The sequence below is a fragment of the Sorghum bicolor genome, chromosome 4, assembly GCF_000003195.3.
Source record: "Sorghum bicolor cultivar BTx623 chromosome 4, Sorghum_bicolor_NCBIv3, whole genome shotgun sequence".
Lineage (NCBI taxonomy): Eukaryota > Viridiplantae > Streptophyta > Magnoliopsida > Poales > Poaceae > Sorghum > Sorghum bicolor.
Window position 1 is genome coordinate 50,582,151 of NC_012873.2, and position 15,119 is coordinate 50,597,269.

A 15,119-nucleotide genomic window follows, 5' to 3' on the forward strand; every position below is an offset into this window, starting at 1 on the left:
AAATTTTAACAACCGATTCATTTTCTCCATCAATCTGACTCCCTCATACGCGACATTTCTTCTCTGCAATGCTTCCTTCTCCCCCGCTGCTCTTCTTCAGGTCAAGCCGAGCTCTTTTCTACGACACCAGGGCCAGGCTGCCGTCACCGTGATGGATGCATGGATCCGATGTCCCAAACAGTGATGGCTGGTGGAGCAAGGGGTACTGGTTGGTGTCACCGTTTGTGACAAACTCACGCCTTATTCATTTGACTGATAAGTCATAATAAAAAATACTATTGGCTGACTGATAAGTTCAAGCGAACAAATTGTCCACAAACTCTATTGATTTCATTTGGCAAAAAATATTTACTTGTATAAAACCCCATACAATAGACATTAATAAGGGGGCATAGTAGTACCATTTGCTCCACAAACTCTACAGTGATACGTTTGATTTCATTTGGCAAAAAATATTCACTTATATAGAACCCCCTACAACAGACAGCAATGAGGGGGCATAATAGACCATTTGCTGAAAAATAACCTATTTCTGGAACTGGAGCTAGGCGCCTAGGCTATATGTGCAGAACTGTACAACTTATTTTATAATCTTTCTGTGGAGTTGCTCCATGGTAGAGTTAGTGGAGCGAAGTTATAAAAACTAGAGCGGAGCAGTTTCTAACACACCCTTAATAGGATGTTTATTTTTTTAAAAAAAAACTTATTTTGTTTGATTTATGGCGCTGATACCTAGATTACAAAACTGTTTGCAATTTTTCCTAATAACCTCCTAACTGAGATATCTTGATCTCCTTTTTGAGTTATTAAAATCCTCGCATATATGCATATAGATCCTATTTTCGGTTAAAGAAGGTATGTATATATCATGAAAAGATATAATTCTGACAAATATATTAGCTTGTACAGTGCCATGAATCAAATCATATCATTAGGTAGCTTTTGCGATCAAATCTTTGAGCTTCCTTTTGGTTTTAAGTATAAAGCAAGGATCCAGCAAGAGACTACGGCATCTAAAGGCAATCGAGAAGGCACATGCCAATCATTTATCTGAGCCCAACTAATCATGCGAAGCTAAGGTACTTGTGCCTTTGTGCCCATATATGTAACAAGTATGAAGTGTGCATCCAATTATTACTTAACTCTGCCTTAGTCTATATAATATATATACCTCTTCTTTTTAATCATTAGTAGAATGTTCTTTAAAATTTGCATCAGAGAGAGGGCAATCATAAGAGGTCTTGAAAGGTGCTGATCGCATGATAGCAAAATCACTCACTTTCTATGACCTTTCGACCAACACGCGCACTCCATTTCATCCATATGTACACAGATAAAATTGAATTTTGTTCCAATGCATTGCTGAGAAAGTAGATGTCACGCTGTTCCTTGGTCACTTGCCATGTTATTGGTTATTAGCTGATGATACCCTGCGTATTATTGCAGTGAGAGTGGTCTGCATGCATAGCGCAAGCTTGGTGTCAGTACAGACATGTATTTTTCTGGCGTACTTTTTCTCAGTCAGTAGTATTTTTCTCTCATAATAAATCAGCCAACAGTAATTTCAATCATGACTTTTCAGACCAGCGAACATGCTTAAAAGAAGGTTGAAGAGGCGATTATTAATGAGCTAGGGAGCGGCAACTATTGGATGGAAATGGAACTAGACGTAAACGGACATGCGTTCGTGGAGATTAATATACTCCCTCAGTCCAATAATATAGTGTATTTTAGCATTCAAAATTAATCCTCAAAATATAATGTATTTTATAGGATAAAAACTAATTTTATATTAAATACTTTTTATTTATCAACCAATCATCATCAATTAATTGTGTAGGAAATAAAATGAGCATACATACGTATTTTTATGTTATATCTTAATTTGTCCTAAAATTCCTAGAATGCAACATATTACATGATAGGGGGACTAGTTAAAGGTACGGGGATGATCAATGTGCATGTGTTAAAGGTACGATTCAAGTGAGATAAAGAGAGGTGGTAAGTTCCATAGTTGTTTCAACAAAACAATTTATAACTTCATCATGGTACATAGCTCACAAAAGCTTTTTTTTCATAGCCCACAACTCACAACAATTATTTTACAACTCACATATGAACCAAACAAACCCGAAAATTTGATCTTTGCTTCTTTCAAGCATGGTACCGTTCACTTACATCCTATGGAGTTTCTCCAACAAGGAGCACCACACTAGTACATAAACTATTTTTACAGGCCGGTGTTTTCTATTAACAGAGGTGAACACCACTGACCATCTTTATCAAATGGTCTCTTTAAGGATTCGAACCTATAATCTTCAACATATATGATACCTCTCTACCACTGCACTACACATTCATTTGTAGATCATGTTAGAATCCAAAGTTGTATGAAAATTTTAAATTTCAAAATATAAGAGCTTAAAACTAATTTTTGTGACTCTAAACAATTTCAAAATTAAAGGAAGTTTATCAACTAAAAATTTGTCGATTGCATAGAGCTCTACAATTTTTTTGTATAAAGCTTATCTTCATTCGAGTTCATATGAAAAATTTATGAATTTTTCTTTGAGACAAAGATTTTAAGAGATGGGCCCTTAAAACGGCTGTCTTTCTTAATCAATTTCTAGAGGCGGACACTTAGAATAATGCCCAACTTTGTTAACAATAATTTTCAGATGTAGTCAGCTGAGAATGACCACCTCTAAAAATAATTAACCGAGATGGGTATTTGCCTAGAGGCTGCCTAATCATTTACGAAGGGCAGGACTATAAAATCCTTCTTATATATAGTGATGCCACACCAAGCTCAGAGGGTTTTCAATGTTGGCGGTTAACCATTAAGGCCCCAAGGTTGTGAAGGCTAAGGTTATAAAAGATCAACTCAACTCTCCCCAAAGTAAGGCCTAAACATGCACTAATCACTCCCTCATTTCTTTCACAAAGTCTTTGATATGATCATTAACCACTTTATATTGGGGTGTATCTTCAAGTGTAGCAAGTCCTTCTAACTTCTTAAATCTTCAACTTACTTAAAACATCCAACCAAGGCCATATATATATGGCCCCCAAACACAACTAGCCGTTGCACTGAAGTTCTATATCATAGACAACACAATATGATAATCCAACATCGTTATGGTAACTGTCCATATCATCGAGTTAGGTAATAATCAGTTGTTGTCGACCATTGACACTTGAGCCACTGCCACTAGGTCCCACATTGCTGGACGATCAAGTGAAGGTAGTGTTCATCCTCAGGTGACTACAATCCAACACTGGTGCATGCTTCTAATCATCATTGGATGATACACTTCGTATTTGACTTCATATGGTCGACACAATCCGATGATCCTATTCATAGAAACTTCTATATTGCTTGTTCTCTGGACTACATCGGACAGTTACATGACTTCTATGATCTTCATCTGGTGATTGTTTTGACTTCGTTTCTTCTTAGATATATATTATTTGTTCTTGTTTTTCTAGCATTCATAGAACCGTAACCTATCAAACACTTCTTGTCATACATGTTAGTTCGATTATTGATTGTCTATGCCATATCCCATCACCAAAACCACTCAAGGACATGGGACAAGGGAGGCCATGCTCTCTGAGTCTATATAGTTGGACTGTAACCATGAACCAATTATATGTGTGAGTTGTTAGCTCATCATATAGACCAATGAATTTATTACTAATTGTTCCTCTAGAATCTAAGAAATGGGTTGTCCTTGATCATACAATTTTAACTAATTTAATTTGTTCCTTCAAACAATGTTGTTTCTAAGGGCTAGCTGTTCTACGGGGAAGACTTCACAATTTTATCTAACCAATGACAAGAAAGGGGTACAATTATGAAACTTTGTGTATTCTAAAAATTTTAAGACAACTTAAATGACATATGTTTCCATTGATTAAGCATGATTAAGGAGTTTCTCCACAAATTATGGCTTCCCCTTTAACAAACTTTGCGAAATCTAAGCTTAGTCATTACATAGAATGTATTATATCTAAATACACATTCTAGAAGACACTTTATTGTAAGACGGATGGAGTAGTGTGGATCGAGCTGTGCACATTTTACATTTCCAAACTAGAGTTCTTATATGTGACTTTTTCACCTTCCATAATACGTGAAATAACAAATACCAAGTTTCAAGAAATATACCAAGTTGGAAGTTCAACACATCTGAAAGTACCTACCTCAAGAGAGAGTTGTCTGTCTTTAATACTAAGGAACTACTAAGGAACTTTTTACTATTAACCTATATTTTAATAATAAGCTATGGTAAAATTAAACCTACTTTCAGACTAACTCTTTTAGGCACACCGACAATGACATTTTAAACATTTTTCAATCATTTTAATAATAGTAGACTAAAATATACTTTTAGAACTAACCCTTTAGTTGCAACAAATTAATAAATTATGATTTCAGTCATGTATATAAAAATTTATAAGGAAATTCAATAAATTATAGTATGTAAAAATATTATTCAAAAATAAAATAATGCATCAAAATATAGTTTTTTAATTGGAATGTATAAGATTCAAACTAAACCAAGATGACATGAAATTAATATTGATATCTATATTTAAATATTAATGTTTATATCATGTATAAGTCGTTAATTATTTGTCATAGAGATAGCTTTTAAATACTTTTATCTAGAATCTCTGATAGAAAAGTTACGATCGAGAAACATATCCAGATACACATCCATATATCAGAAAATTAACGAACGCGAACACAAATATCCATACTTAAATTCTACCGAATAATATGAATTTGGACAAAACAGATATATCTGGACGTCTGGACATCCATTTCTACTCCTAATAATAATAAGTTGGTTTATTTAGTCGGTTAGAATGAATGCTCAGAGTAGACCGGCGCTGGATGCAAATGCAACAACTCGAGGAGGTCGGTGACGTTGATGCCATCATGCATGGTGCAGTCACCCTGCCCATGCCACCACCGGTCCAAATCATTGGTTGACCACTTTCGCCGCCCCCACACCACACCAACGACTCAAATTTTACGTGGGGCCGTGCGAATCCATATGCCTACCGGCCTCACTCCTGCTAATCATTCCTTAAGATTGGCCATTAGTATCAGTGCCACACCATTCCTTTGTTTACTTCATCATAATATACTTTTGCTGCTCAGGCCTTGTTTAGTTGGCAAAATTTTAAGATTTCAGGTACTATAGTACTTTTTTTTATATTTCACAAATATTGTCCAATCATAGACTAACTAGGCTCAAAAGATTCGTCTCATAAATTACATGTAAACTATATAATTAGTTTTTATTTTTATCTATATTTAATACTTCATGCATACTGTCGCAAGTTTCGATGTGACGGAAAATCTAAAGTTTTTGATAAAACTTTTTAAAAACTAAATAAGACCTAAAAAAAAATATGTATATACTTTTGCTTTCCAGCCCCTATATATACTCCTCCATGCAACGGCTCCATGCACCAGCAGCAACCACCTTCAATTCCTCTCCGTCTCAGCTCTCACATCCAGCAACGACCTCAACTAACTCTCTGTATTCTCTGTGTGTGAGCGAGCATGGACTTCTCCTACTTCTTCTCGTCGTCGTCTTCGTCGGAGAAGAAGTCCTCGACGAAGCGCCGGCAGCAGCAGCAGCAGCATCAACAGGACAACAATGGCAACGAGACAAGATACCTCGGGGTGAGGCGGCGGCCATGGGGCCGGTACGCCGCAGAGATCCGGGACCCGGCCACCAAGGAGCGGCACTGGCTCGGCACGTTCGACACCGCGGAGGAGGCCGCCATCGCCTACGACCGCGCCGCCCGCAACATCCGCGGCGCCAACGCCCGCACCAACTTCGCCTACCCCGACCTGCCGCCGGGCTCCTCCGTCACCCCGTACCTCTCCCCGGACCTCTCCGCCGACCAGCTCCAGCACTACTATTACGCCGCCGCCGACCCCGTAGCACCCGCCGCCGCTCATCAGCTGGCAACAACACCGGACTGCGATCATCATCAGTCCGCACATGGCGGCGGCGCCGGCGGCAACGATCCGGTCTATCATCAGTACCACCACGTGCCGGTGGAGACGACGATGCCGTCCTACGGCGGCGCTGCTGACGCGTCGTTCATGGCCTACGGCGGGAACGCTGAGATGGGCATGTACTGCTTCGAAGGCGCCAACAACGGCGCCGCTGGCGGCGGTGACGACAGGGCGTGGTGCGACGCGTCGGAGCTGCAGTTCGGTGGTCACAACGACGACACGGCGGCGGCGGCGGCGGCCAACGCGTCGCACGGAATGTACTTCGAGGAAGGGTACTTGCACAGCCCAATGTTTTCGCCGATGCCGGCCGCCGACGAGGTCGTCGACGGGTTCCAGCTCGGCGGGTCGTCTTCGTATTACTACTGATGATGACGACTCCGAGACACGTCGCAGTGTTATTGTTTGGTCTTCTCTCTGCTGCTTTCGTCAACGGCGGCTTTGGCGCCCGCCGGAGGGGGGCTACATTGCCTCCGGCTCCGGCGTGGTGAGTTGTGTTTGTGGTGTGCTTGTTACTCTGCTACTACCTGTTTGATTTGTTGTGTACAGTATTTCAATCACGTGTATCTCGGTAATTTGGTATGAACCAGAGGTGCGTGCACGTGTCTATATGCTTTGGTGATAGGAAATTTGTGCGTGATTGTTTGTTTGGTACTATGTAATTATATATATGTAAGGTCAGTCGGCTTGTATTCGTTCTGTGTTGCTGCTGCTTCAGTGCAATATCTTAATTTGCTTCAATGCGCAATTTCCCTCTGATTCGTTCCATTGCAACAGAGAGAAAGATTAATCCATTTTCATTTCTGAAAAAAGGAGGTCCGTACGTCCAGTTTCGCCTCTAAAGTTTGAAAGTCCTTCTCACCCTGTTTGTATATTATAGTCATATTTTCTCTAAATTGTTCCATGGTATCCATAACATGTCACTCTAAAACTCTAACTCTGTGGGGCACGATTTATTTGATTAGATCCAAGGAATGAGATTTCGTTTGTACACATGTTCACCAATATACATTCTGCTATATTCATAAAAAAACACTATATATGTAGTATAAAATGTTTGATACTATCCTGTATCCCTAGGGCTTGTTTGACACAGCTCAACTTCACTAGTAAAGTTTTTTTTTGCAAAATAGCTTCATGAGTGACTTTCTAGATGAAGCTGAGCTGTTTTGGAAAAAGTGTTTGGCAAAATAGCTTCATCAACTACTTCATACATAGTTGAAAGAGAGAAATGAGGGAGAGAGCTGCAATAAGCTACTTTTTTTCAGCTTCATCCCAACTTATGTCTTTGTGAGAGGAGGAGAAAAACAGTTTCACTCTTAAAGCTGTTTTGAAAATAAGAGCATCCCCAACCGTTTTGCAAATAAGCTTTGCATTCATGTATTTGCAAAAAAGTCTTAAAAACACTTATCCAACGGTTTGGCATTTAGACTTTACAATTTTGTTAACTTGGCAAAAAGAGCGGAAGGATTGGCATATATGCCAAACCTGTTCACACTTGGCATTGGGAAATTGGCGCGAAGTGATTAATGCCAAACCATTGGAGATTGTCTCTTTTCACCTTTGCCATATTTTTTTGAGACTTGGCAAACTCCCTTATTTGCCAAACCAATTATGCAAAACGGTTGGGATGCTCTAAGTGTTTGGCAAAAAACAGCTTATAACAGCTCATGAATCGTACGTTCAGTTTGGCCTCTAAAGTTTGAAAGTCCTTTTCACCCAGTTTGTATATTATATTGTCATATTTTCTCTAAATTGTTCCATGGTATCCATAACATTTCACCCTAAAACTCTAACTCTGTGGGGCACGATTTATTTGATTAGATCCAAGGAATGAGATTTCGTTTGTACACATATATGTTCACCAATATACATTCTGCTATATGCATAAAGAACACTATATACGTAGTATAAAATGTTTGATACTATCCAGTATCCTTACTCTTGTTTTTTAAATAATGAGTAAAAGCTAGGGCAAGCTAATAGTTGGAATGATGACATGATAGAGGAGGGCAAACAAATTAAATAGGATTCCTTTGTGTAATATAAATCTGTCTTTTTTTGTTTTCTTTTTCCTTGTGTAATAGTGGGAATGATGACATGACAGGGTGCATTGGCTACTTGGAAAGAAAGATATCGGCTAGATAGTCTTGGGATCCAAGCAAATATCATAACCTATAGAATCAAAACTAGAAAAACATAGATCATATCATTTGACATATTTCATCTGTGACGACCCTGACTATATATATAAGAGGAGGTAGGGGACCCATTCATAGACCTTGAACATTTGTAGCTTGCAACCATAGACATCGTCCCTGTAAACCTTAAGTATACGATATACGAGGAGCATTCCACACTGGATATAGGGTACCTGTCATACCTGAAGCAGTATATCTGTATCTCGTGTACTACCCTTTTAATTCCCTATGCATAGACCGCTGATCTACTTGTCATATGATAAACTTTATGAGGTGGGAACGAACCTACAACCTTCTGCTTAGGAAACAAAAGTAAGTAGAGCGTGCAACTAAGTGCACCCTCTACCTAGGGGCATCCTCCTCTCACAAGTAAGTGGTGCAACTAAGTGCTAATCCAAAGTGCTTTAGGTGTTCTTGAGATTATGCTAATCGAGATCCTATGGAATTAATGATTAAGTGACTAAGATCTAACACTTTTATGTTGGAAAATTTGTAACTATAATGAGCTAAAAAACAATGTCCCAGCTGGAGTTTCGTTGGTACAAATTTAGGGACTTTAAATGAAGGGGCAATAAAGGTATATAGATCGGAACGGATCATGGCTTTGGAAGAAAATCATACTAAAATAATATGTTTTCACAAAATAAGATATAAAAATGGCCTCAGATATTCTTTCAATAAACAGTTAATGCCTAGATGTGTGGTTGTTCTATAAACAAGCACAATGCTCGTGTGTTGCTGTGATAAAATATTTATATTATTTAGAATGCTGTTTTCTTTTGTAACTCGTAGAGTTTTTATTTCTGATATGAATTACTTCCTCTGTCTTGAAATACCAAATATCCTACAAATTTTAGGACATATTATGTGAGAAAATAATGACACATGTAGCCCTCTCTGATTAATAGTAAGTATGCATGTGAATGTTGCCTTTCTAAAGTCAGTTGGAGGATCAATACGTTCACCTAGATACCCTTATAATTTAGGATAAATTATGAAGACATTTATAATAAGTATGCATGTGAATGTTGCCTTTCTAAAGTGAGTTGGAGGGATTAGTTCACTTAGAAACCCTTATAATTTAGGCTAAACTTTGGAGGGTTGGATACATTATATTTTAGCACTTAGGGAGTAGTTCAACATATTGGTCAATTACCATTAAAATTCACCATTATTGGAGGAAAATTGTGAGCATCTCCAAATAGTACAAAAACAGTTGGTAAATCAATGAGTTTTCCAAGTGTGGCTAAAAAAAAGTTGGGAGCGGATTTGCTAGGTTTCTCCAACAGTTTTCAAAATGTCGCTCCTAAAAAATAGAAGACAACTTTGCATTAGGAATCTTAGACTATTTCCAAATCAACCAACTACTTCTATACTTTCTTTCTCTCTTGTATATTAGCATTAAGAACCTCGATCTTACTTCTTATTCTTACTCACGCTCTTCCGCCTCTAAATTGGTCAATTGATACGCGCGCATATTTTTGTGCGACTGGATCAATTTTTCTAAGCACAAAAAATTGAGAGTTGAGATAGGGAGTTATCAGAGAGTGATTTTTTTCAGTTTTACCAAAAAATAAGATTGAAAATTTTTTTAGATGCTTAAAGAAAGTGGTCTAAATCGTAGCATGTTTATTCGTTAGGAAAAGGTACCGTCCGGATGAAATGAAGCCCAAGCATTTATCTATTCCTGTTCCAGCCCATAACTTTACATACCCGTATTAGTTGGCCCAGGATTCCCAAATTAACAGGCTAACAGCAACCATTTAGCCCATTGTCTACTCCTTGAGCACCCGCGTAGGCCTTAGCCCAGCAACTTGCTTTGGGTTTGGGCAACCACATCAGGCCGTGACGCCCGCAGGTCGCTCAGCGCCGTTGATCAGAAAATATATATACCATTTATACGCTAGTAAATACTCCCTCCGTTCCGTTTAATGTTTCTACATTCTAAGAATAATTAATGTGTATAGAAACTACCCTTCCTAATATATAGTTTCTATAGCAGTATTTATTCAAAGGATAAATTAAATGACTCATTAAAAATGAGATGGATCAAGTGTGGCAACTGATCTCTACAACACACGCTGTCACATTTCTACATGTTCCAAACAGAGCAGCGTTAGGTAGCAAGAATTCATAGATAAAGATAATAGAAGGCATCATCCATCGTCTCAGGTACTAGATAGCAAAAAAATAACACTTCAGAAGCCATCAGTTCACAACCATCAGTTCACATAGGTACTCCAGAAGGCAGTTCACTAAATAGCAACCCATATATATGTTTCCAGAACCCATAAAGATAATAGGTACCATAAATCGACCATTACATATAGAGTTAACATAAGAACTAAATAAAGTTCATGATATGCATAGTAGTAAAATAGTAAGCTTGCACGGCATCATCTCCATATATCGTCTCAGGTAGGTTTCAATAGTTCTTGCAAAACTTCTCCAGAAGGCATCAGGTTCCACAGCATCATCTACAAGTTAAAATAAACAATGAATTTCAATTTAAAAAAACATAACAATTTAGATTGTGTTCACAGGAAATAAGTTCCAAATTGTGTTCACAGGAAGTAAGTTTCAGATTGTGTTCACAAGCAAAGAGCATTAAGATGATGCAATCTGTACAGCAGCATGAGCAAACAGAGATTGAAGATATGTACCTAATTATTTTGCCTATATGAATTTCCAAACTTTTGCCAAATATGTACACCATGCAGTTTCAGTTTTCAGTTTCACACCATACAAGTTTCAGTTTTCAGTTTCCAGTATAAATGCAGTTTTTCAGATTCTGCTATCAGTTTATATGCAGCCAAAGGTCATCTATGCTCATTGATGTCAACAAATTGGATATTTGTCACACAAGACACAAACGACAGTGCCTGTTGGATACAGTAGTAGACTAGCTAATAATTCAGAAAAAGGTAAAGCCATAGCGAAGCAAGATAACCTACAGGCCATGGATATTTTCTAAATATCCTAATTTAGCTATTCTCTAAAAATAGAATCCTCAAAAAATTACTAGGCTGATAATAAAATGCTATTTTCTGTATTCAAATATGCAACCTTCCTGAATCCTCACATCACCAAGAACCTATGTTGAACAATCATTCGTTGATTGCAATGAGGTACAGAGGGGCGCTGCTCCATGTTGTGATCCATGCGAGCGGCCGCATGGCAGATGTTTAGAAAAGCACAAAAATCGGGCAGAATGCTTACCGAGATGAACTTGACCACCAAGCAGGAAAACCTGCGGCTTCAAGACTTGCAAGTGTTGGAGATGTTGTTGCTGCATGGGCGATGGATTCACCAGCGGAAGAAGTCGATCCATCAGAGGGGCACTGGGAGCGGCAGCGGCCGATGCAAATCGGGCATCAAGGGCCGCAGCAGCACACTTGCCCTGCCCTGCCCTGATTTGCTTGGAGCTCCAAGATGGTGGATGGAGGGGTTCATGGCGATGGATGGATTGGGGCCGAATGAAGGATTTGGGATTGGGGCCGGATGAATCGGCGAGCGGCAAGGGGAAAAGGCCGACCTTGCCCGTGCGCAGAAGAAGAATAAGCGCCGGAGAAAGGCGAGCGCGCACGGGAGAGGAAGCCAGCGCAGGAAATCGGCGGGTGAGCGCACGCGCGGCATCACCGCGGCGGCGGGCACACCATATCGCCATTATTGAGCGAACAAACGACTCGTTTCTCCATAGTGCGGATTTGGTGGTGTCAACCGGCCTCGTTGCTAGCGTAGACATGATTTCTTCATGTAGAAATTGTTTCTACATTTTCTCTTCTCTCTCTTTATTTATTTCTATGCCATGTCACCAAAAAGCTGAGCTGTCAAGCTAATTAATGAACATAAAAACTGCAATAAATTTTCCATTAAGATTGCCCTAAGGCCAGTCTCAATGTATGTTTCATGAAAATGTCGTGCACATTAAATAGGGTGCCACATAAGCAAAATTGCTGACTTGGCAGGGTCATTAAATAAAGGAGTTTCATCAGATAAGAGAGAAATTTCATTCCCATAAAACTTATGTGGCTCAGTTACCTAGTTTATAGTCTTAGTAACTGTGCCATAAAACTATGCATTGAGACTAGCCTAAGCTACTTGTTGAGAATGGCAGTTTCACTAGACGTAGCACCATATCATGCGCTTCTATTAAATGGTATGCAGCAGTTACCAAACGTTTTTTCTCACTCCATGCATGTGGAAATGCATAGTTGGTCTATAATTTAATTGGCTTGCTTCTCCTCCCTTTGCAGCATGCATTTGATAACGGCTCCACTAAGAGCTTATTTGGAACAGCTCCACTCAAAAAGTGAATCTAAATCTAAAATTCACCGTGGAGCAGCTTCATTAGTGGATTTGAGATCCACAATGAAACTGTTTGGTTACGCAACTAGCTCTAGATTCATGCCAAGATATTTTGGGTGGAGTGGACAAATTTGCCCTTGGGACACTACTACATGATTTCTTTTGGACAACGTTTAGTTTTTGGGCCTGGAGGTGGGCAGCCTGGTTGCCTGCCTCTGTTATTGGTGGCTAGGCAACCATGCCAAGCAACCGTCTCGGTTGATAATTAACTGAGATGGGCAACCTAACAGACTTGCCTCAGCGGACATCCTAACGTAACAGCCTCGACAAATCATTAACCGAGACGGACATTATATTTCAACCACCGCGGTAAATGAAGCCTAGCTCGCTAGCCCACACTTTCCCACTATCACCTCCAATATACAAACGAAATCATCACAAACCCTGACTCCCTCACTCTCTCCCAGTTCTAGCCGCACCCTAGCCCGACACCTCCCTCAACCCGAGTCATCTCCCCACCCTATCGCCCCCTCCCTCCACTATCTCGATCTCTCTCCCTCGCTTCTAGATCCGACCGACATGCCTTTCCCTCCTCTCTCTCTCTCTATAGACCACGACGCTCGGTGGCGGTGCTCCTCCCTCCCCTCCCTCCCTCTCTATCAAGCCCCTCGGTAGCAGCACTCGTGCTCCTGACAGGAGCACGACACCCCAACAAGAGCAAGACAGGCCTCCTAGCGAGCGCGTGGGGCGGCGACCGTGCTCTCCCTGGCCGCGACGGTGGTGGACGCGCTCTACCTAGCCGCGGCAGCTGTTGACATTTACTACCGTCATCACTAAAAATAGAGATATACCCTACTCCTAGTAACAACACCAGAAATGCATTAAGTTGTCAAATAGCAACTAACCTCTCAAACATTCCTAAGCACAAAATAGGTTGTCATTCCTAATTATATTGCTAGGAATTTAATATAGATTCACATGTTCTACTGTAAAAACAGAGAAAAACAAATATGAATATAATTATAAACTAAATGAGTTCTGCAAGCCGATAGATAATTATACCGTTGTAGCATTTTACATAGGGAAGTATCCAGTTTGTCGATTTATATTTATACCACCGGAAAGGCTAAGTGTTAAACTATATTTATTATATTGATAAGAAACTATATAGGATGAATAAATAATATTACCCAAGTCCTGTAATCTACTCTTAATAGGCAGAGGTCACAAGATAAATATAGATAAATAATAGTAATAGCATAATCATCAAGTATCATAATTAAAGATAATCATCAGAGCATCTACTAGTCATTATCATAGTTAGCCAATGGATAAACTAGGAAGTTGGATCTAAGGTAATTCTATAACTACGCCAATGAATAACTCTAATTAGTGCAATTATATCTAGAAATCATCGTTAAGTCAACCATATATCATAATTACATGTAAAGAGACATCAACTAATGAGAGTTTTAAGACGCAACCGTCACCTCCTTCGCGACCGTGCCCATGCTAGCCCTACATACGGGGGGTGGACTACAGAGGAACCAACGCAGCTGTCACCTACGCGGATTACCACACGACACAGCACATCAGGGGGCACTCGCAGACAAACAAGATATCTAGACACCACGTCTACATATTGTCTATCATCTACCCAACGATCGATTAGGTAAACGCTATATGAGCAATTACATGAATTCAATAAGATCAAACCAACTATCCTAGACATATAATCAAAGTAGACAATGACTAATGTAATTAAGAACATATGAATATATTAAGAATAAAGTCTCCCTAATATATAATTTAAAACTGTAAAGTAAGAACTAGATCTATTACCGAACTCTTGCGCTCCAGACCGACGCTAGGGGCTCCAGATTCTGATGAAGAACTAGATCTCCTCTACTTCTAATCTAACTAACTATAACTATGAACTAGAAGGCTCTTGATAAACTTGAAGGTGCTTGATGCTTGATGGCTTGAGGCCTTGATGAATAATGAAGTGGTTGATGTCTCCAGGGGGGTCTACTCATATATTTATAGTCCGGTAGGATTCACGTGCACCGTCAGATCAAACTGACTAAACCAAGGGCTGAGATGACTCCTCAAAGGTGGTGGAGGAAGCTCCCGGAAGGGGGGAGCAAACCCTAGCAGCAGGGGCCGGCCGGCGCTAGGGTGGGGCCGGCCGGCCCCACCTGGCGGCTGCTGGCTCCCCCCTCGCGTCAGGTGTCTTCTAGAGTGTTCATGAGTCTTCTCGCGACGTTTCCCGTGGTGGATACGTTTCCGTGTTTGTTTTGCACTAGAGTCCCTCTTTTTCAGCTTTCTTGAAATTCATCTCGGAAAATATAGAATATACAAAATTCGTGGAAATTATTAATTAAACCCTATACTAGTGTGTATTCATGTTCTCCTTCAGGTTTAAAGTTATAATAAAGTTGATGTTATCGACCGTCAACAGCAGCGTGGATCTAACACGAAAGAGGTGTGTTCCATCCTCTCTCTCCCTCTCCTCTTAGATCCGGGAGGATCCGTCCCTCATCCTCTCTCATCTAGACCCGGAGTCA

The 15,119-nt window shown here is 39.9% G+C and overlaps 2 protein-coding genes across 2 annotated transcripts; one reads left to right on the forward strand and one right to left on the reverse strand.

The window, feature by feature from the left end:
* Positions 5,582–6,412, forward strand: LOC8056804 (ethylene-responsive transcription factor LEP). Its single transcript, XM_002452130.2, has one exon. It carries the CDS (start codon positions 5,582–5,584, stop codon positions 6,410–6,412), a length of 831 nt encoding a protein of 276 aa, XP_002452175.2.
* Positions 10,425–12,060, reverse strand: LOC110434531. Its single transcript, XM_021458713.1, has 2 exons — positions 11,464–12,060; positions 10,425–10,721 (listed from the first exon to the last, which is right to left on the reverse strand). Exons 1-2 carry the CDS (start codon positions 11,987–11,989, stop codon positions 10,600–10,602), a joined length of 648 nt encoding a protein of 215 aa, XP_021314388.1. The 5' UTR covers positions 11,990–12,060; the 3' UTR covers positions 10,425–10,599.